Source organism: Paecilomyces variotii (assembly GCF_004022145.1).
Source record: "Paecilomyces variotii strain CBS 101075 chromosome Unknown C8Q69scaffold_14, whole genome shotgun sequence".
In the NCBI taxonomy this organism is placed as follows: domain Eukaryota; kingdom Fungi; phylum Ascomycota; class Eurotiomycetes; order Eurotiales; family Thermoascaceae; genus Paecilomyces; species Paecilomyces variotii.
The window spans coordinates 496,920-524,865 of NW_021167153.1; the positions used below are offsets into that span (position 1 = coordinate 496,920).

Here is a 27,946-nt window from a genome sequence, read left to right on the forward strand (position 1 = left end):
GATGAGGGACGACAGTCCGTAGTCTAGACCAGTACGTAGAACTAAGTTGTGCTGGCTGTTCCCGTAGCCACATAATTATAATTATAATGGCATCGATTAACTAACTAGCCATAGACAATAGAGTGACGAACTCACCCATTGAAGGTCAAGTAACCTAGTACTGTACTCATTCCCGTTGGAGCCTGCCTACAAGCCGGCCTCCCTGCTGTCAGTTTCTCTCACGCCTTCTAGCTACAGCAACAGAGATAAATAGGCTGAGCTAGTTGTTAGAGAATTCAAGCTCAGCGAGCTTGGCTCCAGAATTCCAGTTAGGTGAAATACTTACCCAGTTAGGCCAATACTCCAAAGGCACAGTCAGGAACCGTTCATTATTATTCACCAACTACCGTCCACTCCACGATATTCGATGCCAGTACAACCGCCTTTGGGCGGCCTCCATTGTCCTTGCGGTCCAAAATTGGTTCCACCCCTAAGCCAGGGAGTGTGACGATGGTCTGGGCATGGGTTTCTGCTGTTCCCTAATCCCACTAGTTCAAAATGCTTCCTTTGAACTGGTATTGGAGCCTTTTGCTAGGTTTTATATCATTGGGCAGATTATTTTTATTTGCTCTTATAGTCCAAAACTTTGATTAGAATTTGCCTAAGAAAAAGGTTGTAAACCAGCCGCCTGGGTTCTCAGAGACATTCATCACCTTATTAGGATTATTTCATAATCTATATCGACAGCCGTCGCCCTCAAATATCTCCTATTCCTTCTCTGTCTCCGGGGTGGATCAAGCTGGCCCCCGCCGTGTAAATAGAAGGCGCCTCGTCTGGAAACGATTCAACTCTTGGGCTCAGTGCGTATCTGCATTGCTCTCTAGATCATGGCGCATAAGTATAAATGATGATAGGGCCCAGCGCAGCCAGTACAGTTGGTTGATATCTTTGATGTTATAGCTCTCTTCCTGATCGTCTGGGCCATCATATGGCTGATCACTTAGGAGCCTCCGAAGAGAAACTACGATATATATGTCGTTCAGCGACTCTGTCCATCCCGGGTATGACTCAATTGATCTTTGTAGTACCGTGTGCTCGAAGGAGATGTGGGAAGTGTCAGGATGGAAAAGAGGAAAACCGGAAGAGGGAAAGGGAATCTGATGGAGTACTATACTAACTATAACTAGTCACCGCAGACGGTGGGGGCTACATTCAGCGTGTACCAATTGTATGTTTATTCCAACCTATGTTTGTTCCCTTGGTATTATGTAGTCATCAAGACTGACAGTCTGAGAAGCGTGTGTTACTACATAAGTTAAAGAATCTGCTCAAGCCAATCCTCTAGTTAAACATAGAGGGTAGCATACCACAAGACTACCTAGGTAATCAATATTAAGCGGACCGTGACTAGTATATCTTCAAACGGAGCATGGTATACGTACAGTAAGTAAATCCTCGGGAATAACTTACTTCACCCCATTCCTTCAAAGGAGAGGCCCCTGAGCCAGCTCCCTTATGTCTGACTCCGATATTGTAGAGTAGAATGTCCGAAGCTGCGTCGCTTTTGGAGTTCAATGATGGTCCAAAAGAAATCAGGATTTCTTGGTAACCGTTCCTGACTCATAGTTGATCATAACTTGTCCCTGACTCATAATTGACCGGAGAATCTTTCCCCCTTTTCCTTTGTTTCTCTTACCGGTTTCCCAACGTCTCTTTGTTCAATCCAATCCCCTGTTTGCCATCATTGGGTGATTCAAGATGTTTCGAGCCCGGCAGGTGACTTTGGCGGCCAACGCCCAGGCGACCACTGCTCACCATCCACGGACTCTCGTTTCCAGACCCCTGGATCACGTCCTGAGGAAACAAATTATTAGAGGAACCGCCTCTGCTGCGACACATTCAATGTATTTTACATATCTCTATTGCTGTTTCGTGCTTTTGCTTATCTGTGTACAATTACAGACCAACCAACGTGGCAAACGCGCACACCACAGATGTCGCTGCTCCGAGTCATCGTGTGCTGCCGCCGGCGGTTGATGAATCGTATGAGAGATTCCTCCCTGTACCACAGTTCGTGATCGCTAATGTTTGATATAACCCAACAGGTTCATCGGCATGACGGGAGGCCAGATTTTCCATGAGATGATGCGTAGACATAACGTGAAACACATCTTTGGGTACCCAGGCGGCACCATTCTCCCAGTCTTTGACGCTATCTACAATTCCAAATACTTCGAATTTATTCTCCCCAAGCATGAGCAGGGCGCAGGGCACATGGCGGAGGGATATGCGAGAGCCTCGGGCAAGCCAGGTGTTGTCCTCGTCACATCTGGACCTGGTGCCACGAACGTCATCACGCCTATACAAAATGCTCTCTGCGACGGAACCCCTCTGATTGTTTTCTGCGGCCAAGTGGCCACTTCGGCCATCGGCAGCGATGCGTTCCAAGAAGCTGACGTATTGGGAATCTCCCGCGCATGTACTAAGTGGAATGTCATGGTCAGACATACATCTGAGTTACCACAGAGGCTGAATGAAGCCTTTGAGATCGCCACGAGCGGAAGACCGGGTCCCGTCCTTGTGGATTTGCCCAAGGATGTCACAGCTAGTGTACTCCGACAGGCGATCCCAACTACTTCCGCCTTGCCCAGTCTACCGTTGGCTGAGATGCAGCAAGCCGTCCCGATAAAGACCATTGCTCGTGTGGCAGATCTGATCAATGGGGCCAAGAGGCCAGTCATCTATGCCGGTCATGGTGTCTTGAGCTCCAAGGATGGGCCTAGACTGCTCAAAGAACTCGCGGACAAGGCATCGATACCCGTCACCACCACATTGCAAGGACTCGGCGCCTTCGATGAGCTCGATGAGAAAGCTCTGCATATGTTGGGAATGCACGGTGCAGCTTATGCCAACATGTCAATGCAAGAAGCTGATCTCATCATTGCCCTCGGCGCAAGATTCGATGATCGCGTGACTTTGAACATCCAGAAGTTCGCGCCTGCTGCGAAGAGGGCTGAGACTGAAGGCCGTGGTGGTATAGTGCATTTTGAAATTCTACCAAAGAACATCAACAAGGTTGTCCAAGCTACGGAGGCTGTGGTTGGTGATATCTCAAAAAATGTTACCCATCTCCTGCCTCTTGTAAAGAAGACCACCATGGCAGATCGTTACGAGTGGTTCGAGAAGATTAAAGAATGGAAGGCACGGTGGCCTCTCAATCTATACGAATCTTCTGAGGAACGGTCACACTTGATCAAGCCCCAATATATTATAGAAGAGCTCAGCAACCTCACCGCCGATCGCAAACACGAGACCATCATCACCACTGGCGTTGGCCAGCACCAAATGTGGACGGCGCAGCACTTCCGATGGCGCTACCCATATACTATGATTACATCAGGTGGACTGGGTACTATGGGCTATGGTCTTCCTGCCGCAATTGGAGCTAAGGTGGCTCGGCCAGAGGCCCTGGTTATTGACATTGATGGAGATGCATCCTTCGGGATGACTCTCACTGAGATGTCCACTGCTGCTCAATTCAATATTGGCGTGAAGGTCATTGTTCTGAATAACGAGGAACAAGGTATGGTTACACAATGGCAGAACCTCTTCTACGAAGACCGCTATGCACACTCCCACCAGCGTAATCCTGATTTTATGGCATTCGCTAGAGCAATGCGTGTTCATCACCGCCGCATCAGCAAGCCAGAGGAGGTCACCGACGCCCTGACATGGCTCATAAATACTGACGGACCAAGCCTGCTGGAGGTTATCACCGACAGAAAGGTTCCAGTTCTTCCCATGGTGCCTGCTGGGTCGGGTCTCCATGAGTTTATTGTGTTTGATGCCGAACAGGACAAGCGGAGACGAGACCTAATGCGTCAAAGAACTGCTGGATCTCATGGAGAGTAGGCGTTCGAGTAATCTTTTTCTTTCTTCATCTTTCTTTTTTTCTGGGGAAGCGTATAAAAGTTATTGATAGAATCCGCTGCTGGTGTCGCACGGATGGACGAGAATAAACATTAATTTTCAATAATCACCACCTGCATATGTACTGTATATATAGTTAACTGCTATAGTTAATAGACCGAACTTCCTTAGGACTACTCTTCCTTGGCTATCTATCTTCAGCTTAGTTGTCGTCCTATAAATCTGCAGAATACGACCGCTGGAAGTCACTAAATAGTGATTATATATTCCGCCAAATTATAACTTTTGTTCATACTCTCGTCAGTAGCTTAAGAGTCTTCGTGTCATCTAACTGCATGGGAGATGTCCCTCAATTGTTTAGGATAGTCTCTCCTTAGTGATTTCCTTCCTTTTCTATGATGATTGGCTGCAGAAGGACTTCTTATATAGTGAAATTCTAGGTGAGTAAAGAGATAATTTTTTTCCTAGATAGATTATCTTACTCCACGCCTATTTGTGACTGGTGCTTTCGAAAGTATCGCAACGTATTTATTAGTTATACGACATACTATAAGTTGCAGATAACCAAACTGTTAAATAACCCTGTGGTGTCTAGTACCGCTATCCAATTGACCGTATGATATATTCTTTCTGAGTTCATAAGAAAGCTGTAATCTTAACGGATAATAGGATGGATAATGTGGAAGCAATCCCATGGCAACCAAGCTGGTATATAAATGAGACCCATTATAGGTAGTATCGAGTTCTGCTCGCCTTATCTGGTCATGGGAGGAGTCACGCACCACTACTCAGTGGCCGTTATGGGCCCGCCACTGCTGTTTCCCGGATCACCTCGCGACCCTAGGCTTGGAATATCAAACCCGGGAAATAAGCCAGCCTTCTTATTCTTCTTCTTCTTCTTTTTTTTTTTAAATACTTGTAGTTTCCACTATAGCTTCGCTGCACGCTCCAAGAGATGCTTCATCTCCGAGTTCGGATACTCCACGTTTTGGGACGAATCCGGTCGCTGTCGATCCCAAGCCCACTTCTCTGCCAATTCGGGCGCAAGCTCGCCTTCAAGCATCTGTGTGACGTACTTACCAAGTACAGGGAAGAACTTGAAACCGTGGAACGAACCGCAAGTTGCGACGTAGAGACCCTTGGAGGCAGAGTGAGGAGAAATGATAAAGTCAGAGGTAGTGGTGAAGGCGTCCCTATTGAGTGTTACATCCCATCCCACTTGTCATGTTAAGCATTGACATTGACGAGGGTACTCACCAGCAAATTCGATGTTTCGTCATCTTCCAAGTCGCACTCTCGGGCCCATACCACAGATTCCTGGCCTCGACAATGTCCTGCTTGAGAGGCCCAGGGACCTTCCACTGGTTGTAGTCGTGTGTGGGTGGTGGTGAGGAGATATAACGACCAGGCAATACCTCTTGAGTGTTTGTGAAGATCTTGGATCCCCACCACTTGAGCTCTCTATCCTTGGTAGGGGGAAGGGTACCAATAAAGGGCTTGCCTGTTGACAGTTGGCGGGCATTCATGCACATATGTCAGGAAAAAACTTACCTTCCTCGGGTGTGTAACCCTGGAAGCCAACAGGCATGTCTTTGAACTTCTTGTACAGCTCATCATCGAGCTGTGCCATTCCTGTCGCGATACCAGCAGCCAGAATTCGCTCTCCGGCTCGGAGGCCAGTGTTGCCACTCGTTGCAGCACTCCATTCCAGCAATGTGGGCGTGAAAGCACCAGCAGCGACGATAACATGCGTGGCCGATAAGATCTCTCCGGATTTCGTCTTGACACCGGTGCACGAATTACGACCGTCGAATTCCAAAGTGGCGACCTCAGCCGTCACATACTTGACGCCCAATTCCAGGCACTTTTTCGTGACTGCTCGAAGAGCATCTCCAGCAGCAGCCCACCCACTGGCCCTGTTTATGAGAACCTCCTTGACGCCGGTGTAGTCAGCATTGTCAAAGATCCCATTGTAAAGCTTCCGGGCCTCAGCGACAGGTAGGGCAATGATATCGTCATTGCGGCCGAGCTCCTTGTGATGGGTGATCACATTTTGCGCGTAGTCGCTACGGCAGTTCCAGTAGACGCCAGTCTGGTGGAAATAAGGCTGCCACAGAGGATCCGCCTTGAAAATGTCCTGAGCCTCCAGGGCCAGTCTGCAGTAGATCTTGTCGTCGTAGTCGGCGCGAACAACCTTGTTCCAATCCCATGAGGCAGCCACACGAGACTCGGCATCGTATGCATCCCGATCAACCAGAGTCACCGATGCATTGGGGTATTTCTGGATGAGATGATAGGCCGTTGACACACCAAAGACACCAGCGCCGATAATGAGGTATGAGGGATTGCCTGAGGCCATCTTGAAAACGGAGCAAATGATTCTCGGCGGCTGTTCAATGTCAATGATATTCTACTTCCAGTTATTCCCTCGAGCGAACTGACGGTTTATCTGTCAATCGAGAATCAAGACTATATATCAGTTGTTGTAGATGTCCCCGTGGGGAAGCCTCTCCGCGGGAAACGCCCGAAAGGTCAAAGATAGTAATAATAGTTAAGCATAGTTATAGGTAACCCGCGGGTAAATCCCTTCGCCAAACAAGGCAAATAAATGAAGTGGATGACCTGATTAATTATTTATTGTGTTTTCCGAATTAGAGGAAATTTTTGCCTACTTTGGCTAGTGGGCGATCTTAGGTTTTCGGCTGTGTGTTAATTATTTACGAATCAGAGTAATCGAAAGCTTGTAATCGGTAACTGGATAAATAATGATAAGTCAAAGACTCAGGAGGGTATTAACTAACTATCAGAATAAGAAATAATAGTTCGTTACTGCCAGTGGATGAGTTTGGAGGTGGAAAGTAGAGTATATTCTATGAAGATGGTAATATCTAGTTAACAGCCTTAACAGCTTGCTCTATCTATATACTACAGATAAACTGCAGAGGCAAAGACTCTTGTCCTCTAACATTTTCGACCAGATGAATTAAACATGATTCCTGAAGTCTTTGTTCTTATGTATTCGAATAAGAGTATACCGACACCGCCACAGTTGGACTGTGGGGCAAAAGGGGTGAGCCACAAATGAGGGGGCGGCAGTTCAGCCACACCGCAGTCATTCTCTCCGCCGATAATAATTATAATTATTATTTTGACTCACGCGCCTCTCTTTTGTGTTCCTTTTCTCCCTTGATCACGGTCAATAGAGGGATAAATCCAGTCTCGCCATGGCTGAAAACGTTGCGGATGCGGTGGCGAAGCTCCACCTGGACGAGGAGACCGGGGAGATGGTCTCCAAGAACGAGTTGAAGAAGCGAATGCAGAAAAGAGCAAAGAAGGCTGCAAGTGCACAGCGCGCCCAGGAAAATGAAGGCAAGCCGAAGAAGGAGGCCGCTCCTGCAAAGGAGAAACCGAAGCCCAAGGCCAGTGAGCCCGCGATCGATCCGGACGCCATGTTCAAGCAGGGCTTCCTCGCCGAAGTCTACAAAGAGCGGCCTTCAGAGCATGTTGTAACGCGTTTCCCACCCGAGCCGAACGGATATCTTCATTTGGGACATGCAAAGGCGATTGCGGTCAATTTTGGATTTGCTAGGTATCATGGGGGCAAAACGGTCAGTACACCTCTCGCCGTCAAAAGGATAACACGCCAACACCATAGCAGTTTCTTAGGTGTGCATTTCCCGGACATCGATAAGCCAAGCGAAGCGGCGCTAACAGGACAAGATTTGACGACACGAATCCGGACGCTGAGGAGGCAGAATACTTTCAAGCAATCGAGGATATCGTTCGCTGGCTAGGTAAGCGAGGCTGGAGACGTCAACGGGGTAAATGCTCTTGCTGATCATCTGTCCAGGGTTCACCCCTCACGCGATCACCTACTCGAGCGACAACTTCCAGAAACTCTACGATTTGGCTGAGAAGCTGATCCAACTGGAAAAGGCATATGTATGCCATTGCAACGAAACTGAGATCAAACTGCAGCGTGGTGGTGAAGCTGGCTCCTCGCCGAGATATCGCTGCGCGCATGCAGAACAGGATGTGGAGACCAACCTTCAGAAGTTCCGTGATATGCGTGATGGCAAGTACGAGCCTCAGACTGCTTTCCTGCGTATGAAGCAGGATATCACCAACGGAAACCCTCAGATGTGGGATCTCGCGGCGTATCGAATCCCGAAGGACCAGAGGCCTCACTTCCGGACGGGAACCCAGTGGAAGATCTATCCTACATACGACTTCACGCACTGTCTGTGCGATAGCTTCGAGGGTATCACTCATAGTTTGTGTACTACTGAGTTCGTGTTGTCTAGGGAAAGCTACGATTGGTAAGAGCTGAAATCTGCTAGGATCTGCTGTACAGTCGTCTTATTGCTAACATCACCTCAGGCTAGTGAAGTCACTGGGTGTATACGAGCCGATGCAGCGCGAATACGGTAAGTCTCTCATGTTTGCTTTTAGTTGCACAACACCCTTTTGATTTCTTTCGGAGATTCCATAGCGAGGTTTAGAACATTAGCTAACAACGTGCTAGGCCGTCTGAATGTCACGGGGACAATCATGAGCAAGAGAGGTCTCAAAAAGCTGGTAGACGCAGGTATCGTTCGTGGTTGGGATGATCCGCGTCTGTACACATTGATCGCCATCCGCCGTCGTGGTGTGCCGCCGGGTGCAATCCTGTCTTTCATCAACGAACTCGGTGTCACGACATCCCAGAGTATCATCCAGATCGCACGCTTCGAACAGTCTATCCGTCGTTATCTAGAAACCTCAGTTCCGCGCCTCCAGCTTGTCCTTGACCCTGTTGCAGTGGTCATCGAAGACATCGGAGATCTCGAGGGACAGGAAGTCAACGTCCCCTTCTCGCCGAAGAACCCCGAAATGGGCTCCTACAAGGTGCGCCTCACCAAGACAGTATACATCGAGCGGTCCGACTTCCGCGAGGTGGACTCTCCAGACTACTTCCGTCTTGCGCCAGGTAAGACGGTTGGTCTGCTGCAGGCTCCTCACCCTATCAAGGCTGTGTCCTTCACCAAGGACGAAGCCACGGGACAGGTCAAGGAGATCAAGGCGGTATTCGACAAGGAAGGCAAGAAGCCCAAGGCCTTCATCCACTGGGTTCCCGATGGCTCTCGAAAAGTCACTGTCCGTATTCACGAGCGGCTTTTCAAGTCTGATGACCCCAGTGCCGTCGAGGGAGGTTTCCTCAACGACATCAATCCTGACAGCGAGAAAGTCTACCCTAACGCCTTGGTGGATGCTGGTTTCGAGGAAGTGCGCCGCCAGGCTCCATGGCCTAAGGTCGAGGGCAACAACAGCCCCGCTGGTCCGGAGAGCGTGAGATTCCAGGGAATGCGGGTGGCATACTTTGTGAGTCGCCTTTCTTTATCCTGCAATGATAATTCAAAACGGCGCTAACAATTTTTTTTCCTAGGCAATGGACTCGGACAGCACTGAGGATAATGTCGTGCTCAACCGTATTATCTCCCTGAAGGAAGATCCCGGCAAGAAATGAACGGTTTAACTTACGAGGGGAGTAGATGGGGAGTATGTGGCGGTGTTTCGGGTAGAGTCTTTCTCTGAATATCAAATATTATCATGTTGATAAAGCATTTCACTGTTGTGGCTGTGATCATCAGTGTTCTTGAGCGGAGCGGTTTAGTATTGCGCAAAAAGGATAGTTAGCCGACCTTTCTGCAGGTGTTGTGCATATTCTAGGTATTCGTAAATCATGAAACCTGTTGCATTATCGTTTTCTGTTATCACTTTTGGTAAATAGAATCAGTATCTATGCTCTACAGTATTCATCTTACCGTTTTCTCCGATACTCAAATAGTGGCACCAAATGGCCATGTTAGATGACTTCATAGTCCGTGGTAAAATGAGCACAATGCCCTAAGCAGCATTAACAAAATGCATTTTCGAGACCTGGCGAGTTATGTCGAAGTAGCCAACTTGTCAGTTACCCAAAATCTACTTGCTGTTAAGATTGCTTACCTCGGCGGTCTTGGCGAGATTATCCAAGCGTTCCCGACGATCGCCTCCTGTTCGCGACTCTCCTTCTACCACCAACTGAGGGGATGTCGCGCGCAGATCGCGCAGAGATAAATCTCCTACATTAAACGAAACCAAACAAAAAGAGAGGGATCCTTAACTCTCATCCGGAGAGCAGGACGCAGAGACATCTCCATCATGCGTCTCTCCGCCCTCATCCCGACTCTCCTCTCCCTACTACTCTCCATCACCACCCTTCCAGTGTCCGCAGAACACACCTCCAACTGGGCCGTGCTGGTCTCGACGTCTCGATTCTGGTTCAACTATCGCCATCTCGCAAATGTCCTCTCTCTCTACCGCACCGTCAAGCGTCTCGGCATCCCCGATTCGCAAATCATCCTCATGCTTCCCGACGATATGGCCTGTAACCCGCGCAACGCATTCCCAGGGACAGTGTACAGTAACGCCGACCGCGCAGTCGATCTCTACGGCGAGAACATCGAGGTGGATTATCGCGGATACGAAGTGACAGTTGAGAGTTTCATCCGTCTCCTCACGGATCGACTAGACGAGGACGTCCCGCGCAGTAAACGCCTCGGATCCGACGCGGGGAGTAACGTCCTCGTCTACATGACGGGCCACGGAGGCGATCGATTCCTGAAATTCCAGGACTCAGAGGAAATCGGCGCGTGGGATCTCGCCGACGCGTTTGGACAGATGTGGGAGAAGAAACGGTACCATGAGCTTCTCTTCATGATCGATACATGTCAGGCGAATACGATGTATACGCATCTCTACTCGCCGAATATCATCGCTACGGGCTCCAGTGCGTTGGATCAGTCTTCGTATTCCCACCATGCCGATAACGACGTCGGTGTTGCGGTCATTGATCGCTGGACGTATTACGTCCTCGAGTTCCTCGAGACGCAGGTCACGACGCCGAATTCGAAACTCACGCTAGGCGATCTCTTCGACTCGTACGACGAATCGAAAATCCACTCACAACCGGGTGTGCGTTGGGATCTCTTCCCTGGCGGAGAACAGGAAGGTAGACTGCGCACGGTGGTTGATTTCTTCGGAAACGTGCAGAACGTCGAGGTCGAAGGGGCCAATTCGACGGGTCCGGGATCGCTGAAGGAGGATCTCGAGGAGATCGCCAAGTTGGTTGAGAAATGGCAACAGCGCGATCGGGAGTATCTCGCCTCTCTTTCGCGCGCGGATAATAATAATAATACTACCACGATCAGCCATCCCTACGCTTCTGATGAAGAGAGAGATTCGACATCATCATCCGAGCTGAAGAGACGAACGGCCGGCGCAACGAAGATGACCAATGAAGATACATGGGGGAAGCGTCTTGTCGGGTTTACTGTTCTAGGTGGCTTTGCTGCTCTGTGGGCGGCGGGGTCTTTCTTGGGTAAGGCTTAAAGAAGCGCTGCTGTGGTTGCTGAGTTTGTTATTATCCTGCGAATTGTACTATAAGACTTTACAGTATGAATCTGCTCAGGATGCGGAGTGGCATAGCATAGCATAGCATAGCATAGCATGGGACGGCGTCTTGGCGTTAATTGATGACATACCATAGATATCTCGATGGGAGAAACATTAGTTGTGTTTACTTACATGTTCGAGCTACTACTTACTATATCCGAACAAAGCTATCAATTAATACTTCTCGGGTATTGACCTGGTATCTGCGTCTACTCTCATAAGATTACTTGTAAAGGAGCCATCTAGATTTTGAATAAGATCTACTAGTTAGTCAACCCGAACGCAGTCTGACGATGAATGGAATCAATGAATTTATATCCAACTCAATCCCTCACTAACTAGATCTGATCACAACACCTCTCAAACGCCTTTTGTACGCCATTCCTCGAAAAGTCGGGGGGGAATATGTCATGCAGATGTCAGTCAACGTCAAAAGAAGAAATGCTAACCATATCAAATCCAGGGGGTGTGGTGTGTGTGTGAGGCGTATAAAGAGGAGAAACAAACAATGAATGGCCCATTGTAGCGCTCGACAATGATCAATGCAACGCCTTTTTGCTTTGCGGAATCCGTCAAACAGAAAAACGCTGGGCAATGTTGAGTGTTGGACTGTGAATGAACCGAGGTTGAAATGCCATATAAAGACGAATAATGCATCAACAGGAGAAGCGAGGAGTCTTTCTTGGAGACCCCTCTGTTTCTTATACCATGCGCCTAGAAGGGTACATCCGACCTTCTTCCCCCCCCCCCGTACCCTATCCTAACCGTCTTCCAAACCGTCCAGCCGTCCGTCCGTCCGTCCGCAAACCTATCCTTCAATGCTAAAACCTGGGGCAGGTCATAAAGGCAGAGCCGTCATGAAAAATGAAAAACACGCAAGAAAAAGGGGCGCCAGTCATGGGGTCATTAGGGAAAATAGAACAAAGTGAAAGTATACGCTGTCGAGAGAGATATGGGCCTGGATCAGCCGACAACGCTGCGGAAGCTCAAGGCTTCCAAAAAGCCACCGAGGTCTTCCTTCTGCACCTCCACGACGCAGTGTTCAAAGCTATCGATCCGTACGCGCGCATTTGTCTCTTGGACAACCTCCTGGAAGGCGATACCGAAGCGGTTCCGAACGAGGTGTTTGTTCGCACTCGTGTCCAATTCCCCGTCGGAGTCTGAATCATCAGACGATGATGAATCCTCTTCTTCCGTTTCCTCGAGCTCATCGTCTTCATCTTCTCCCCTCCCAGCCCGCTCAGCTGCCCGCTTTGCGCGACGTTCCTCCTTCTCTTTGTTCTTCTTGTCTTTGGCTTCCTTCTTCTTGCGCCGATCTTCTTGCCGTTTAGCCATGGCAGCAAAATCTATCACGCCTCCGCCTCCACCAGTACCGACCACGACATAGACGCCTCTATCCTCATCCAGACTTGCCAGGACCAAAGGAGTCCCCACTGCCCGCTTCTTCCCAATCTTGAAGCTGTCGCCCTTTTCTTTCTCCTGAACTTGGATCGCCTCTCCCACCCACAAAGCCAACTTGGTCAGTGCACCGGGGTTGGTGAACAGCTTCACGTCTGGACCATCCTTGACCACCGCAATACGGAAGGCACGCAGATGGCGGATAAGATGTTTTGACAGCAATGTCGTTCCTGTGCGGAGAATTGCGCGGTGCAGGTGCTGAGCCAGCTGAAGTGCCTCTAGCAGAAGAGTAGGTGAGTCTGAAGTGAGAGACAACGCATCATAAGCGGTCCAGAACCGAGGAAGTAGGTTAGACGGATCGGAGTTCTGAGCAGAGATATCATCCCTGTGGCGAGCAAGCTGTCCCGGCTGCCATGTCGCAGAAGGCTCGTGTGGTCCAACCTCGAGGATTGCACCGATGATAACACCAACATCCGTGGCGGATAGACAAGCTTTCCACCCCCAGCTACGGACAAAACCCCAACCCTCTCGAGACCCGACGTGTCCAGATGCCACTGGGGGCACTAGGCCGTCGAGTCCATACATAGGTGCATACTTCAGCAACCTCTGCCGCAATACACGCTTTAGTTCCATGTCCATATGCGTGTAGTTCTGATGACACTGGCTCAGACTGACGCCCATCTTGGCCAACAGCTTGTGGAGTCGTTTCCGTCCATGTTCACTCCAGACATGAAGTCGCGCAGCGAGGTAAGGACTATGGAGCATGCTGTCGTAAAGGGACCAATGCCGTATGAGAAGGAACCGTGGCTCTGGGGAGAGACGAATGGAGGTGTCAGTTGGAGACCGGGCTGCGGTTGGGATAACGCCATTGATCTCTCCTCTTATATCACGATCCCGCTCAGAAGGATCAGGCGGGTTTAATCGATGAACTTCGTCTCGAAGGATCTGTCGGATGCGTTCACCTCGTTCTCCGCCCCAGCCTGCTGACCCTCCAGATTCTGACGCGCTGGAGATGCCAACTCCAGACATGGTACGGCCAGACAGTTCCAGACTCGACACACCCACAATGGCTAGCCATAGTAGGTCGTTGTCTTCTCGACCCAGCTCCGATGCCAGAGAGTATAGTAGAGACGAGATCGGTTCCGAGTAGGATGTCCCCATAGAGTAGTATGAATGCAAAACATTCTCGTACTTTCTCCGCATACGGAGCAGCTTCCGTCTCAAAGCTCGTGCGGAGGATTGTCTCCGTACTACTGGTGATGGTGAATCAGAAGCTGGAGAAGGAGAACGGGACGAATTGGACGAGTCGTGCCCAATCCGTGGACGCGCACTCGGAGATGAAGGGACAGGAGAACTCTGGACGAATTGTTAATTGAGTTTCGACACAAACTAGAGAACGATAACGTACCGAATTGCTCCGTCTTCGTTGTCGCGGGGGCTCATCGTAATCTGATTCCTCGTCCTCTTCGCGTCCGGACCACGACTTTCGCTTCTTGCCCGATCCCGAATTATCGACCGTATCATTGTCACTGTCGGAGTCTGCGGCGTCATCTTCATCCTCGTCCACCTCTGGCATTTCCTCCAACGCGCAATATGCTTCGCGCTCCGCTCTGAGGTCCTCCTCGATGTCCCCGTCATCAAACACGATAATACCACCGCTCCCCGTCCTGTACGCCTGAGTAATGCAGCCTTTCTCGACGCCTGGGACCTTTGGTCGCGTAATCGGGTCTCCATCTTGTAGTGCTTGCTGAGTCCATGCTTGTCCACCAAAAACATTGCCCAGATTCCACGGTCGTCTCGCGTCTATCACCCAGACCTCTACCCCGCCCATGTCCTCGACTTCTCCTTCGACCGTGAGACATAGAATGTCACTGAGATCTACCAGACCGCCCACACCCATACAGACGACTACTCCGCCGCTGCCCCCCTCGGTGGTCCGCATTGGCCGGACCAACTCTTCCCCAGCACGCGCCAAGTCGCCATATCCCGCGACGGGTTGGATCTTATGTGGAATATAATCGCGTTTCAGCAGAGCCGTCAGAATTCGACAAGCACACAGGGCATCGGGTTCGAGCGCGACGAGAATCAACACGGGCGGAGAGAGCGGGTGGTGTGTTCGGAGGAGTTGGAGGTAGAGATGAGAGATGAGGTTACGCGGTAGATACATGGCATGGAGTCAGATGTATAGATAAGAAAAAAGGGACGAAAGGAGAAAAGGAATCTGGCAGAAACACGCGTCAAACAAAAGCCCGGACAGGCTTCAGTCAAGAAACAGAAACCCGGATATCAATAACAGCAGGGCAATGGTTCTCATGGTCCTTCATCTGGCGAACAAGCAAAAGGCGCGAGATGCCCTGTTCGCTTCCCGTTTCTGTCCGACGCGTCGAGAATGGCCGCTACGCCGCTTACGGTTAGTTAGTATCTCCAGGACAGTACAGTATTCAACTTATGTACAGTACAATATGTACAGTTATCAAGCCTCAAAAAGGATTCGATCAAGGATTTCTAAATATTAGGTTGATCGCTGGTTTTACATTATGATGGACTTTTGTGTCGTGTCGCTGGCATACTTACTTACTTGGCCACCACCAGTGACGCCGCGCAATCTAGGGGAAGGCTTCAGAGACCTGTATCATTAAAACTGCAAAGCATTGAGATAATAATATTAGCACACTTGACTATATACCTCAAAAAGCTTGCAATTCCATCCATCTATCCCATCACCACGGTTGTGAACGTCGGGGGTACCTAATAGTAATCCATCTTCCCCGCAATCTAGTAACCTCGGCGTTTAAGTACCGCGATGCTCTACTTAAGTACCTAAGTTACCATATGATATCAACTTGGATACCTCCAAACATTACCATATAACCAACTCCCTCAATTCAAACCATACCACAATGCCAGGCCTATCACTCCACCTCCTCTCTCTCAACGCAAACACAAATGCAAAGTCCTTCATCAACACTCTCCGGAACTCCCCCGGAATCCGCATAATCGTGGCATCTCGTCCACGACACTTCGTAATCCGCCCAACCACAATAGACAGCACACCACTCACGACGCAGAAATGGGATCTACTCATCCTACTAGATTCTCCCAGCAAACGCATCCCAGAACATCTACAACCCGCCATCCGCGACGAGTACCGCGTCTTCGTTGGCGTCCCGTCCAAATTACTAGCGACCTATCCTGAACGAGACGCGAAGTTGAAACGTGATGCTTCCTCGATCCCATTAACGGGGTCTCTGGATAAGGCGCAGGGAAAAGAGACGTCGCAGAATCTAGAACTTTCTCCTGACCTGTTGGATTTCATGGATCGTTTATCCAGGGACTATGATGGGCCGGTGACAATGCTTAATCTGTTGCATTTCGTCCCGGGTGGGAAGAAAAGTTATTTCAAATATGGTCAGGTATAGTCCCTGATCCAGGCAAATAGCAAATATTACTGTCCAAATCTGTTCATTAAGAAGGAAGACAATGCTTATGTGTATATTAATAATAGGCATTCATCCCCGTCGCTGGCAAACGCGGCGGAGACGCCAAGATCGTAGGAAACGTGGTCAAGCCCCCTGCTGGCGTCAGTGATTCGAGAGGATATTCCAATCGTCCTGAAGAAGAGTGGTGGAATGAAGTCTCCATCGTGCATTATCCGTCCATTAGACACTTCTGTGATATGTTGGCGGGAGATGATTATCAGGCGATTAATGAGAAGTATAGGTTGGCGGTATGTATATTTTATTAACATGGGGGAATGATGGGTATTAGGAAAAACTAGTGGCTGATTATATTATACTTGGATCTAGGCACTGCGAGATACGTTGCTTCTATGTACGACGGAGCTTGATGTGGAGGAATCCAGAGCGGCCAAGTTGTAGTGGAAGAGTGGAGATTTCTATCTACTATCAAGAACTGAACATGCCACCATCATTCTTCATGATGAGACTCTTCGTCTCATCTCGTCATCGGGTCATTAGTTTTTATATCAAAGTGAAGTTAGCACATGAAATATATCCTATCGTGGAGCTACTTGACAGCCTATGCTCTTGGTTGTAACATACTCTCTTCTTTTCATAGGGTTGGACGCCAATTCTATCAAACAAATAGCTTTTATTTATGTAGTCAGCGACTTTCATAGTAGATTGACTTCCTGCTCATTGATTAACGCAAATGGTAATATTATATCACGCGAGCTAATTTGAAAACAGACGGGTGTTTAGTTGAAAACTACAAACTAAGTACATTTGCTGCATCTATGCATCAGATTTCTCCAGGAATGATTTCAACTGCAGTTGTCTATTAAACACTAGTTAATACGACGAGAATATATACTGAACCGTTTAGCCATCCTAGCACTGCTGTATCCTATCGATAGCAGGGCCCGATGGAACGAACATGGGATGGCCTAGGTAATGATTCGCATTAAGAAAAATCATTAAGAATAAAGTTACTTTACGCCACAGCAGCAACCTTGATTGGATGCGCCTCGGTATTGAAGACCCATTCATTTTTGCCGTCGGCGTTGACTTGCCATTCGTCCTCTAATCATACGAGTCAGTTAAAGAATCTATGCTGAATGGTTTGAAGTGCATCTTACCGCCAGCCTGAATCAAGTAAGAGTATTTCATGACCTCAGCAAACAGGAAACTTTCCTGGTTGTCGTCCTTTGAGCCGCCCCCAACGGCATTGACATTTGTAATGCCTGAGAAACCGGAATTGGCGCGGCATGTCGCGTTGATGTGGACAAATGCATCCCACGCCCAGTCACGGTACTACTCGCCTCAGTTCATGTAGAGAACATATGGTGAGAAGGTCAACTTACTTTGTGATCGCCTGTAATGCGATAAGCGTAGTAGTAGCTTTCAATAACTTCAGGTCTGAGAATGTAGGCCCCGCTCTCAATGTAGAAGCCTGCCCTTTCATAGAACTGTTGCTGGTCCGCGGGGACAGAGTTCGCATCCCAGCCAAACTGCTCGGGGCCAATCCTTGTAGCTGTCTCGATATATGTATCGTGACATCCATTAACAAGTTCCAGGCCAAAATCAATGAAGTCTGGGATTCCCAGGACGTCACCTCCCAGCAGGAAGTTGCCGCCATCGAAACACGTGAGATGTTGAGAGTTCAGACCCAAGGTGCCGTTGCTGTAGGTCGCTACGAATGTGAGATCTGGACGGGAAGAGGGCGACGATTTCAGATGCTGCATGGTGGACTGAGCCGCAGCAACCCATCGGTCCTTGTATGTCGAGAACCTGTTTGGATCATAGACGTACATTTTGATCAGATACTCGTAGAACGAGTCATCGCCGCCGCCCCAGCTGACATCGCCGTCAGCGAAGAGCCCCGTGTCGATGTTGACGTTGCTACCGACCAACCCGGGGAAGGGCTCTGCTGATGGAGGCTCTGGATTCAGGAGGTATGATTCTCCTTTCTGGCTGAGCTCCGCATATTGGTGGTCGCCAGTCAAGTCCGAGAGATGTGTCCACTCCAGCACGAGACTGCCGATGGTCGCAAGACCATTAGTGGTCTCGCCATCGTTTCCCTTGGAAGTAATGTTGATATTATTATAGGGAATTCCGGTAGGGCTGTCGAACGCAAACTTCAAGACATCCGCCAGGTTTTTCGATTGGGTCAGAAGAGCCTCTACAGCATCAGGATTGGTCGCCAGATCGGATAGCGGTCCCTTGAGAAGGTCATATCCAGACAGCATGCCAGCCAGGTATCTAATCGTGGTTTCGAAGAGGCTAACCTCTTGCGACGTCGTCGAGTAGTCAATGGTCGGCACATAGTTCAGAATATCGTCAACTACATCGGGAAGACGCATCACCAGCGCCGTGGAGAGTGCATCAATTGCAGATGCGCCCCACCCGTTTCTGAACTTGGTTACATTCTGTTTCAATGGTCTGGTCTGGCTTCTGATGGGACATACCTCGAGTCGCCATAGCCGTTCGTCACCGGATGAAGTTCGTCATGAGGGAAGGCATATCTATAATATCCGTTCCATGCGAACTGAAAGGCCTCCCTTACTGCTTCAGCCCTCTGGCTAGCTTGAGCATCTTGGCGACGTTGAACCTGTCCCTCCTGCTGCGCATAATAAGGGTGCGCAACAGCTGTGCCCAACAGGGACAAGCCCGTCAGAGAAAACGACAGACTGGAAATACGCATCCTGAACGAATGACCGGGCACCGGAAGTAACAATGCGCCGCCTGAAAGAGAGGAAGGTGATCCCGAGAGGGATCAGCCGGCTATATAAATGGGACGCGACGCGATCTAGCAGAGGAATGATGGAGTAATGCTAGAACGCGTGACGACCGAGCCCATACTTAGTATCACACCGCATACTGCGGAAGATTGCAAGTTTGCAACCCTGCGCCTTCCTATCAATGGGCAGGAAGTTTAGTGCCACTTGGAATATTGTGCGGGGACATCGTAGTAGTACTGCGTAGTGTCTCTCGACTTCTCTCTCCATCTCTGGCCGAAAACTTAGTGCTTGTAGTGGCTGAATGTCCATTCTAGAACTGGAACAGCGTGGAAGTGATGGGTCCATGGGGTTGCAATCCCGCGAGGGGCTCAGGAACAGACTTAACTGAGAGTCTGAGATCCCCAAGTCTGGGGAAGGACGATGCGCGGCACCTAGGCGACCATCCAAGTAAATCGCCGCTCAAAAAGCTTGACATTATTTTGTGTTTCATTCTGTTGGCTTCAGCTTCTGACGGAGATCTCCATGCGAACAAACACTGCCAGTTGAAGTCCTTACTGCTCCTTATCCTGGCAAGGATAGCCAGGGGCCGACAGAAGAATGCATTGTTGTCCAGGGCATTCCCGGCAGCCCATGCCAGCCTTAGTTTTGTCTATTAAAGTGTAAGCTGGCTTAGTTTCCCCTAGCAAGGACAAGGTGCTGGAGAACTCCACGAATGGACGCAAAAGGTGTCGCGCTAAGTTCTGGAGTGATCTGCAAGGTTCCGCTCGCAACAATCAGAGCTCTCGCACGGTCTTTGATTTGGAATCCCTCGATGAAGCACTAACAAGTCGATCGCGTGGGTAAGACCAAGATATAGCTGGCTTGGAAGCCAAGTTTGGAGGTCACGCAGACAAACACCGTGGACTACTCCGTATATTCCGTCCATGGCGATGCGATGTGATGTGTTGTTGCCTTTGCGAGTTCTTCAGAGAGACACGAACGGTGCGGGGAGCATTTCACACCCTATCGAGCACGGTGCTCTGTGCAGTCCTTGTGACTTCATTCTCTGCATACCCACTTAACTGTCGTGCGACTTTTTAGAAGGCTTATTGCAGGGCTCTGGACCTCCTGATGCCTGTCATAGGATTTATCGAGGCAGATGAGCAGGTCGAAAATTCCTCGTGATACTGAGACACAAATCTTGCGCGATAAATGCTCCCAGGCTCGTGCAATTAGTTAGGCCATCCGCGCAACTGAATGTATTCCAACGCGCGACACAAAGTCTTCAGTTTGGATCATATTTCATAAACTGAACGAACTGATTAATATTGTCCAGGCAGTCGCGTCCCAAATGATATCCCCGTACTTTAAATCGAATGATATTCAGACGTCACGCCTATCTTCCGACCACAAGAGATTCAATTTCGAATCTGTTACGGGTGTAACAAGGCCAGCTCTATTAACGATATATAGCATGCGACTGAGAGAGGTACGTCACGTCATTTATGCGTGTTTTCCAAGCAGACAAAAGAAAAATAACCCTACGGATCCTGGAGTGAATACAGCTGCGATAGTAGAAGCGTAGAATGCAAGACTGTCCATTCTGAGAATATGTGGAAAGCCAGCACATGCTGATGGCACTATGGGGTTGGCGCTTTCAATTAATAAAGGTCATTGGGAACACGCCGTCCGCTAAATTAGAATCAAGTGACCAAGGCCAGTCTTCCAGTAGCTCCGGTGGTAATTGAAACTGGGATAGTTGGTCGTCAAACCCAGTTGGGGCTGCAGCTGTTGACTCAATGTTGTTTTGGTGATTTACTGACAAGTCAAAACGGCCTTGGATGTCGTCCACCTCAGAGATAGGTATTTGCTGTAGACCAGGAAGGAAGTTGGAACATCCCTGGGTGCGCATGTACTCGTCAATTCGACCTACCTGCGCCTTCAGACGTTCGCTGGTACCGGTAGAGCGGCGTAGCCCTGATTCCAACCGATGGAGAAGCTCGGCCATCTCCAATCTAATCGACAGTCAACCTCTCTGTTTGAATGCATGCTCGTAGTTGACCTGCATAACGTGACTTACAGAAGCGCGCGGACCCGTTGATAGGATGACCCTGACAGCCTTCCTTCCATAACCGATCCGAGCATATAGCCAATGCCGCCCAAGTGATGTAGCTTCATTAATCAGCCGTCAGATCCTAAGAAAGCCGAAGGGACAAAGAAGTTCCAGGACATCTAGCATACCAACGGGGAACTGATGGCTTTCAGATATTCAACCGGCACTTTGGAAAACACGCTTAGCACTTGACCTGCGACGTCACATTTTTCATCCACGCCTTGTTCTTCGTTTGAGGAAATGACCATGCGCAGAAGCTGAAGTGTAGCCTGTATGTTGGCCGACTGGAAGCCGACAATATCGTAAGTTGGATCGCCAGTAACTGGCCGGATTTCTCGAAACTGAGAAGGCAGTTCAGAGTACATTGCTAGCACCTGCTTCATTACCGATGATCCCGCCTTCTGAGTTGGGAAGAATAAAGACCAGAAATCCGCCGTCCCGTTGTTTGGGGGCGAGCGTCGTCGCTGGCAATCAACAGCATGTTCGAGAATTCTATAGAGGTCGGTGGTGAAGTTCCAACCCAGCATCCAATTAGCCAGCTTCTCATTTCCACCATGAACATCACCATGGCTCACAGCCGTTGGCGAAATAGCGTGACTATTGTCGGAGAAAGAGTCGTCGTCCAGCTCACCAGGGTAACGTACATTCGACTGGGCTTCTCGGTAGCGTATAACTCCACCCCACACAATGGATGAATATACATCTAAAGTATACATGGACCAGAACTAAAGCAATCGTTAGACATTTCGATAGATACTGTGAAAGCCGATAACGAATAGAATATGAGATCAACGTACCATTCTCCGCCGAACCTCAACAATCTTATGGTTTAAGTCTCTGGGCCATAGCCTCTCATCGTACAGCCCTTCCATTCCACTTAAAGTATGGTAGATTCCAGAATACTGTTGCATGGAGTGAATCTGACCATTCTGGATGCTGGCAATACTAAGAATGGCGCATGCTCTCATGTATTCCGTTCCTTTAGCGGCTGCCAGATCTCGAGGAATAGATTCCTTTGCCGCTGCCAAAAAGACTTCGGAAGGAGGATTTGCCAGCTGGGAGAGGTTCCAGCGGTTCGAATATAAGGCTCCATCGCGAGCCCGCGCAGACGCCAGAGCACACATGGCCATTGTAGAAGCGAATAACCCCTGGTCCTGAAGGTGCTCGCTGTTCTCGAGTTGCTTCAGGAACGAGGATCGATGAAATAAAGGAAATCTATGAGTGAGAAGGGCGTTTCAATCAGTTTCGAGTTTCCCTAGCATTTGTTTGGGAGACAAATACATGGGATATACGATCTCGAAATAGACCTGGGCGAGATCCATAATGGTGCTCTGACAAGCAATAGCAAATGCTTTCCAAGAATTCGGTAGAATGCCATCATTACCACTTGTGACGGCTACAGTACATGCGGGATTCAACATATCCCATGACGGGTCAGCTAAATGAGATCGAAAGAGAGAGTCTTGACGAGCTGGACGAGAGGAAGATGATCCAGCGCCATCACCCGAGGCGGCGGGTAGTATGGGCTGGCTACCCGCAGGACTGGCATCTTTTCGGGCGCCTCGTCGCTTGGTAGGACGATCATATGTGCATCGTACACCGAAGTCCTCGCAGTTCTGACAGGGAGCGAGAGGGCCGTTGTTCTTATTGCATTTGATGCTACGTCGATTGCAGAAGTCACCTGTAGAATTGTTAGGGCAACTGCAGTGTCGATCTCTCCAGGAAGTAAGTATGTAACGAACAGGCTTTCGAAGCACGCTGAAGTTTTCGCGAACGCTGCGACATCGTATGTTCCTACAAAGCGGACTGGATGAAACGAAATATCGAAACTGACTCCTTGCTGCAAAAGTCACATGGCATTCACAGCCTGCTTGACTTGCTGAAGCAAGCCTGCAAAGATGGTAAAATATGCTTGAACAGTTTGCCTGGAAAGTGAAGGAAGCAGTTAAAACAGTTAAAAGCTTGCTTATTGGATCTGGCAGTGTAGTTAATGTCGTCCTTCACAGATGACTAAGCAGACTTGTGCTGGAGAGAGTACCATAGTTACGCAGGTCACTTGACTTTTCACTTAGGGGCGCGAAAACTATGGTACCTACTTAGGTACTTACTTAGTTAATAATTTACAACTGCTTAGTAAATACTTTAGAACTGCTTAATAACTGCTAGGGAAATTCAGCGTAACTATGGTATAACTTGAAGAAATAGAAATTACCATAGAGTCTAGACAATAATCTTCAAGTGGGTCCATCAAACTCGGAAAACTCTCGCTATCACGTGCAAATAGCTGTGGGTCTCGAGGGGTCAGATGATCCGGGGAGATGGATTGACTCTCCACGCGACAATCATGTGACTGCCAAGGCTGTTAGTAAGCGGTTCCGCGTCTCGACGCTAAAACCGAAGCTTGGAACCCCAAGAAACAACAGGGCCAAGACAACAGTAAAAAAATTCTTTCGGAACTTTCAATTAACTGGTTAACTAGTTAAGTTAACTTGGAAGTTAACTAACATGTCACACCAAGCTGAATAAGCGGAATCCCGAATTGGGGTAACTAACTACAGTATACGATGATGCTTTCTTGTTGACAAGGAAGTGGACAAGCCGGCCACCTCTGATTTGCTCCAGGCCTCAAGGCTCATGCTGTGTTGATGTATCAACCAGTGGCCACAAAGGAGACTGATTCCGGATAGCGCTAACGTCATCTAGTGATGGTTTCTTTGCACTGACATTCAGTTTTGACTATTTGACTTGGATGACATCTCATGTAAGTACTGTACATTCTGACTCCTGGAACTGATGGCGAATTTACAACTTTTGTGAGCGCTACAGATATTTTCGTTAAATGCTTTTAATTAACAATTGTTGAGTACAAGCTAAACCGTGAATAATCATGTGCAACATCATGGTATCACCACTTATTATCAAAGACTTTACCGTTAACATAATTGACCATTTCGTTGACGGGGGAAAGATGGTCTCGTCCGGCCCCGAAAAGCATGCCTTGGCGCATCACTTTCCGATAGTTCTTGCCGGGCGACACCTTGCCCAGAACGTATTCCTGGCGAGTCTCGACACGGGTTGGGACGGGAATGGAGCGGCCGACAATGGCCTCCATACCTTGCCAGGCGAAGGTGATGGCCTCTTTGGCTCCGGCAGGAATGCCCGCCTCGTCGAGCATAAGGATCTTCGTGGTCGGGTAGTTTTCTTGGATATACTTTGTGATGTTGGGGTTGTACGCGCCACCTCCACACATGAAGATCTCGTCAATGTGTAGGTCTTTGGGCGCATAGCGACGGTAGTGGTCCACGATTGCCTGAGCTGTGATGCGGGTGATACTGGCAACCACATCGTCAGGAGTGAGGCCCTTAGCCTCTGCTTTAGAGATAAATTCGAACGCCAGGGTGTCCCGGAAAACCTCACGACCAGTGGTCTTGGGCGGGTCCAGGCGGAAGTATGGGTGGTTCTGGAGGAAGTCGTCCACGAGTTCCTGGTCGACTTTTCCGCGGGCGCCCATCTCGCCATTTTTATCGTACTCTTGCTCGCCGTTGGTGTAGTGACGAACCACAGCATCAATGAACACGTTGCCTGGGCCGGTATCGAAGTCATAGCAGGCATCGATGCCGCCGTGGGAGTCGGGCGGGATGAAACATACGTTGGCGATACCGCCAATGTTTTGACAGGCACGCAGCTTCGTTGGGTGGTGCAGAACCAAAGCATCGAAGAAAGCGATGAGCGGCGCACCCTGACGGCCGGCCGCCTGGTCACTGACACGGAAGTCCGTGACCGTTGTGATGCCGGTGCGAGCGGCGAGGAATGAACCCTCGGCCATTGTGAGGGCGCTGCGCACTTCTCCAGGCTCGGGCATGGAAAGGAGCCAAATGGTCTGACCGTGAGATCCTAGGACATCGATGGTCGAGATGTCCACGTTGTAGTCCTGGCAGAACTGCTTGACAGCGGCCGCAAATGTCTCTCCCAGAATAACGTTGACTTCCGATAGCTCCGAGGGGGAAGTCTTATTGTGAAGGATGATGTTCATAACACGCTTCTTGATTGTCTGCTCGAGAGGGATTTCTCCGTACTGAAATTAAGGTCGCGCTATGTCAGTCTGTTCGCTCAGCAGAACAAAAATAGACCTTGGTCACGACCACCCGACGTACCTTAACCAGTTCAAAATGCATGGGAGATTCGGGAGTCTCCTGTCGGAAATGGCACAGAGCGCAATCAATTCCATCCTGCAAGTATGTGAGCCCTCATTCTGCTTCCCGCATCATCGACCTTGAGCGTTGACTTACCATTGATGTGCCACTGTTCAAGCCCAGGACCATCAGGTCCAGGGGCTGGTTGGAGAGATTACCGTTGGCGGCCATAGTGCTTAACTGTCCTTGACTAAAAGTTCGCTGAATTGCTCACTCGCCGACGAAAGTGAGAGACTCGACAACCTTTATACCGCCACGGCCGTGTTCGGTTCCAAAAGTTACCACACACCTGGAAAGTTCTCGGACAAACGTGCTAGATTAGAAATTTAGCCGCCTCCGGTATATTAATAAAAAATTTAATTACCGCAGATGAGCAAGCCTTTCGCTGAGGCAAGACGTCAAGTTCGTCAAGTTCGCCAAGTGGTTGACCTTCTAAACGGCTAAACGCTTAAACGGCTAAACGCCTAACCGGCCGAACACTCCCCCGGTCCTCCACATTTTCTTCTCCACGGCATCTCTCGACGGAGTCGACACTTTCTCTGGCGCAGACCAACGGCCTCCGCAATCATGAGGTTTGGTTAGCTCGTGGAAATCCGGATCTCCGGAGGCCTAGCATACGCGCGCGTGCTCTATGCGTGGGTTCGGCCGGGAGTTTTTCTAAGGTGGCAAACCAGAACGTACGATCTACTAAAATATTTAAACGAATGTCAACCCCGGACTTTGCATACCGGCACTATTCTGAGCTTGGACGGTCTGTGGATGACCGTTGGGCAGTTTTCTTATCAATTTCTGTTTCTTAGCAGTTAAAGAAACATGGGCTACACAACGGTATGGAGACGCCTGTCTCCCGCTCAACTCAATGTGGCCATTCAGGCTTTCTCCCTGCTTTGCATATTCTTCGAGGGATATGACCAAGGTGTGATGGGAGGAGTCAACAGCTCGCCGAGATACGTCGTGGAGGTTGGCATTGGCAAACCTGACGGCACCGTCACCGACACTACCCATCAGGGTGGCATTGTCAGCGTCTACTATCTCGGATGTATCTTTGGCTGCTTTGCGGGAGGTTGGCTGGCCGACCGCATTGGACGTATCAACGGTCTTTTCATTGGCTCTATATTTGCGCTCATTGGAGGTGCTCTGCAGGCTGCCATTCAAAGCTCCGATTTCATGTTGGTCGCTAGAGTCGTGACCGGTGTTGGTACTGGAGGTAGGAACATATTATTCGATCGAATCAAACGTGTGGATTTTGTTTTGGCTGACATGGAAATTACTAGCATTGACTGGTATCACGCCGGTGTTTGTGTCAGAGACTTCTTCGGCTGAGCATCGCGGTGGCTTCTTGGGATACGTCTTCATTGCAAACTGTAAATCTACCCTTCTTGACTCTACGAGTGTGGTAGTGGGAAATATGTGCTGATGTCTTTCAGATCTCGGTATTTCTGTGGCCTACTGGATGTCCTTCGGCCTTGCCTTTATCAACAATGGCTATTCTGATATCCGCTGGCGCTTTTTGCTTGCCTTCCAATGCATTCCTGCCCTGCTGCTGGTGATTTTCATCAAGATGCTACCGGATAGCCCACGTTTTCTTGCATCGGTTGGCCGTAACGAGGAGGCTCTGGATCTGCTCACCAGGATCCGAGCCCATAAGGCGACTCCGTTGGAGATTAATCGCGAGTACTCGGAGATTGTTGCTGCTGCTAAAGACAGCCAGCCCAGTTCTCCTCTTCAATTCGTCAAGATCTTGGTTGGCAAGGGCGGCAAACCTGGCAGCAATCTGGGCCGACGTGCTTGGCTTTGCGTGTGGCTTCAGATCATGGCCTCCTGGACTGGTATTACGGTATGTTTCAAGGATCAAGGTCTGGGTAGGAATAGCTACTGACTTGCAACTATTCAGGCTGTCACGGCATACTCTCCTGTCCTTCTCAGTCAAGCTGGTTATAGTACGGTTACCCAAAACGGTCTTGCTGGAGGACTGAACACAATCGGTATTCTGGGTACCCTCATCAGTACGCAGATCGTAGATCGACTTGGTAGGAGGATGTGTCTGATGCTAGGCTCCGCGGTTCTGTTCGCCGTTGAACTAGTGGTAAGTTTGCATAATCCGTATGCCATCTCCGAACGTTTGGAGGGACTAACGTAGATATTTGCAGGCGGGCGGCGTCTATGAAGGCTCCCTTCAACACCCCGAGAAGGCCGCGCAGTTTGCACCAGCTGCCGTGGCTATGCTCTTCCTCTTTAACTTGGGATACGCTGCGACTTGGGGAACGGTAGCCTTCCTTATCCCGACAGAGATCTTCCCATCGGATCTGCGGGCCCAAGGAAACGGTTTTGGCGTCACTGGATGGGCTATCGGAGTGGGTATGACCACACTCGTCAACCCCGTCATGTTTGGAAGTCTGAAAAGCCGCAGCTACTTCCTGCTGGCTGGCTTGAACCTTCTTTGGATCCCTATTGTGTATCTGTTCTACCCGGAAACTCGCAACCGGTCATTGGAATCCATTGACCTGTTGTTCTCCACCCCAGAGCCATTCTATTGGAACATGGAGCGGGCTTATCGCATGCATATAGATGCGCTTGGAGACGGAGAGACTGGGAAGGCCACCGACGAGGGCAGCAACAAACTCGCTGCAGACCAAGAAATCACCCACCAAGAATTCTGTGAGACAGTTGTGTGATTAC

General features: G+C 49.5%; 10 protein-coding genes across 10 annotated transcripts; 5 read left to right on the forward strand and 5 right to left on the reverse strand.

The window, feature by feature from the left end:
- Positions 1-1,632: 1,632 nt before the first annotated feature.
- C8Q69DRAFT_480143 (acetolactate synthase) lies at positions 1,633-4,069 on the forward strand. Its single transcript, XM_028631509.1, has 3 exons — positions 1,633-1,883; positions 1,942-2,022; positions 2,085-4,069. Exons 1-3 carry the CDS (start codon positions 1,738-1,740, stop codon positions 3,889-3,891), a joined length of 2,034 nt encoding a protein of 677 aa, XP_028481845.1. The 5' UTR covers positions 1,633-1,737; the 3' UTR covers positions 3,892-4,069.
- A 752-nt stretch (positions 4,070-4,821) lies between these two features.
- On the reverse strand, positions 4,822-6,526 carry C8Q69DRAFT_480146 (FAD dependent oxidoreductase). Its single transcript, XM_028631510.1, has 3 exons — positions 5,461-6,526; positions 5,167-5,410; positions 4,822-5,102 (listed from the first exon to the last, which is right to left on the reverse strand). Exons 1-3 carry the CDS (start codon positions 6,266-6,268, stop codon positions 4,838-4,840), a joined length of 1,317 nt encoding a protein of 438 aa, XP_028481846.1. The 5' UTR covers positions 6,269-6,526; the 3' UTR covers positions 4,822-4,837.
- Positions 6,527-6,912: 386 nt separating this feature from the next.
- Positions 6,913-9,862, forward strand: C8Q69DRAFT_480150 (tRNA synthetases class I, catalytic domain-containing protein). Its single transcript, XM_028631511.1, has 7 exons — positions 6,913-7,517; positions 7,568-7,575; positions 7,630-7,703; positions 7,760-8,228; positions 8,290-8,336; positions 8,435-9,270; positions 9,335-9,862. The coding sequence occupies exons 1-7, from the start codon at positions 7,134-7,136 to the stop codon at positions 9,413-9,415; spliced, it is 1,899 nt and encodes a 632-aa protein (XP_028481847.1). The 5' UTR covers positions 6,913-7,133; the 3' UTR covers positions 9,416-9,862.
- On the forward strand, positions 9,807-11,585 carry C8Q69DRAFT_480153 (putative GPI anchored transmidase). The gene is made up of 2 exons (XM_028631512.1): positions 9,807-9,828; positions 9,898-11,585. The coding sequence occupies exon 2, from the start codon at positions 10,093-10,095 to the stop codon at positions 11,320-11,322; it is 1,230 nt and encodes a 409-aa protein (XP_028481848.1). The 5' UTR covers positions 9,807-9,828; positions 9,898-10,092; the 3' UTR covers positions 11,323-11,585.
- A 663-nt stretch (positions 11,586-12,248) lies between these two features.
- C8Q69DRAFT_106519 (putative cell division control protein 45) lies at positions 12,249-15,110 on the reverse strand. Its single transcript, XM_028625066.1, has 2 exons — positions 14,192-15,110; positions 12,249-14,139 (listed from the first exon to the last, which is right to left on the reverse strand). Exons 1-2 carry the CDS (start codon positions 14,948-14,950, stop codon positions 12,349-12,351), a joined length of 2,550 nt encoding a protein of 849 aa, XP_028481849.1. The 5' UTR covers positions 14,951-15,110; the 3' UTR covers positions 12,249-12,348.
- Positions 15,111-15,262: 152 nt separating this feature from the next.
- C8Q69DRAFT_106532 (hypothetical protein) lies at positions 15,263-16,742 on the forward strand. Its single transcript, XM_028625067.1, has 3 exons — positions 15,263-16,196; positions 16,289-16,510; positions 16,590-16,742. The coding sequence occupies exons 1-3, from the start codon at positions 15,684-15,686 to the stop codon at positions 16,659-16,661; spliced, it is 807 nt and encodes a 268-aa protein (XP_028481850.1). The 5' UTR covers positions 15,263-15,683; the 3' UTR covers positions 16,662-16,742.
- A 493-nt stretch (positions 16,743-17,235) lies between these two features.
- C8Q69DRAFT_510325 (mannosyl-oligosaccharide alpha-1,2-mannosidase 1B) lies at positions 17,236-18,945 on the reverse strand (the record flags this gene model as incomplete). Its single annotated transcript, XM_028633181.1, has 4 exons — positions 17,236-17,324; positions 17,381-17,555; positions 17,606-18,653; positions 18,710-18,945. 4 exons carry the CDS (start codon positions 18,943-18,945, stop codon positions 17,236-17,238), a joined length of 1,548 nt encoding a protein of 515 aa, XP_028481851.1.
- A 1,673-nt stretch (positions 18,946-20,618) lies between these two features.
- On the reverse strand, positions 20,619-22,859 carry C8Q69DRAFT_510326 (putative Zn(II)2Cys6 transcription factor; the record flags this gene model as incomplete). The annotated part of the gene is made up of 6 exons (XM_028633182.1): positions 20,619-20,976; positions 21,042-21,133; positions 21,203-21,799; positions 21,872-22,289; positions 22,356-22,755; positions 22,817-22,859. 6 exons carry the CDS (start codon positions 22,857-22,859, stop codon positions 20,619-20,621), a joined length of 1,908 nt encoding a protein of 635 aa, XP_028481852.1.
- Positions 22,860-23,979: 1,120 nt separating this feature from the next.
- C8Q69DRAFT_510327 (UPF0075 domain protein) lies at positions 23,980-25,438 on the reverse strand (the record flags this gene model as incomplete). Its single annotated transcript, XM_028633183.1, has 3 exons — positions 23,980-25,149; positions 25,229-25,303; positions 25,364-25,438. The coding sequence occupies 3 exons, from the start codon at positions 25,436-25,438 to the stop codon at positions 23,980-23,982; spliced, it is 1,320 nt and encodes a 439-aa protein (XP_028481853.1).
- Positions 25,439-26,080: 642 nt separating this feature from the next.
- On the forward strand, positions 26,081-27,942 carry C8Q69DRAFT_510328 (hexose carrier protein; the record flags this gene model as incomplete). The annotated part of the gene is made up of 5 exons (XM_028633184.1): positions 26,081-26,474; positions 26,542-26,631; positions 26,695-27,104; positions 27,162-27,353; positions 27,418-27,942. The coding sequence occupies 5 exons, from the start codon at positions 26,081-26,083 to the stop codon at positions 27,940-27,942; spliced, it is 1,611 nt and encodes a 536-aa protein (XP_028481854.1).
- Between the last annotated feature and the right edge of the window lie 4 nt (positions 27,943-27,946).

What these genes read in the sequence shown, in the direction of transcription:
- C8Q69DRAFT_480143 (XM_028631509.1), top strand. Translation starts at nt 1,738, where the DNA reads ATGTTTCGAGCCCGGCAGGTGACTTTGGCGGCCAACGCCCAGGCGACC. An exon ending in TCTGCTGCGACACATTCAAT is followed by an intron (nt 1,884 to 1,941) that starts GTATTTTACATA and finishes GTACAATTACAG; the next exon opens with ACCAACCAACGTGGCAAACG. An exon ending in CCGCCGGCGGTTGATGAATC is followed by an intron (nt 2,023 to 2,084) that starts GTATGAGAGATT and finishes ATAACCCAACAG; the next exon opens with GTTCATCGGCATGACGGGAG.
- C8Q69DRAFT_480146 (XM_028631510.1), bottom strand. Translation starts at nt 6,268, where the DNA reads ATGGCCTCAGGCAATCCCTCATACCTCATTATCGGCGCTGGTGTCTTT. An exon ending in GGGTTACACACCCGAGGAAG is followed by an intron (nt 5,411 to 5,460) that starts GTAAGTTTTTTC and finishes AACTGTCAACAG; the next exon opens with GCAAGCCCTTTATTGGTACC. An exon ending in ACGAAACATCGAATTTGCTG is followed by an intron (nt 5,103 to 5,166) that starts GTGAGTACCCTC and finishes AACACTCAATAG; the next exon opens with GGACGCCTTCACCACTACCT.
- C8Q69DRAFT_480150 (XM_028631511.1), top strand. Translation starts at nt 7,134, where the DNA reads ATGGCTGAAAACGTTGCGGATGCGGTGGCGAAGCTCCACCTGGACGAG. An exon ending in GCCGATGCAGCGCGAATACG is followed by an intron (nt 8,337 to 8,434) that starts GTAAGTCTCTCA and finishes ACAACGTGCTAG; the next exon opens with GCCGTCTGAATGTCACGGGG. An exon ending in GAATGCGGGTGGCATACTTT is followed by an intron (nt 9,271 to 9,334) that starts GTGAGTCGCCTT and finishes TTTTTTTCCTAG; the next exon opens with GCAATGGACTCGGACAGCAC.
- C8Q69DRAFT_480153 (XM_028631512.1), top strand. Translation starts at nt 10,093, where the DNA reads ATGCGTCTCTCCGCCCTCATCCCGACTCTCCTCTCCCTACTACTCTCC.
- C8Q69DRAFT_106519 (XM_028625066.1), bottom strand. Translation starts at nt 14,950, where the DNA reads ATGTATCTACCGCGTAACCTCATCTCTCATCTCTACCTCCAACTCCTC. An exon ending in AACGAAGACGGAGCAATTCG is followed by an intron (nt 14,140 to 14,191) that starts GTACGTTATCGT and finishes CAATTCGTCCAG; the next exon opens with AGTTCTCCTGTCCCTTCATC.
- C8Q69DRAFT_106532 (XM_028625067.1), top strand. Translation starts at nt 15,684, where the DNA reads ATGCCAGGCCTATCACTCCACCTCCTCTCTCTCAACGCAAACACAAAT. An exon ending in GTTATTTCAAATATGGTCAG is followed by an intron (nt 16,197 to 16,288) that starts GTATAGTCCCTG and finishes TATTAATAATAG; the next exon opens with GCATTCATCCCCGTCGCTGG. An exon ending in ATGAGAAGTATAGGTTGGCG is followed by an intron (nt 16,511 to 16,589) that starts GTATGTATATTT and finishes ACTTGGATCTAG; the next exon opens with GCACTGCGAGATACGTTGCT.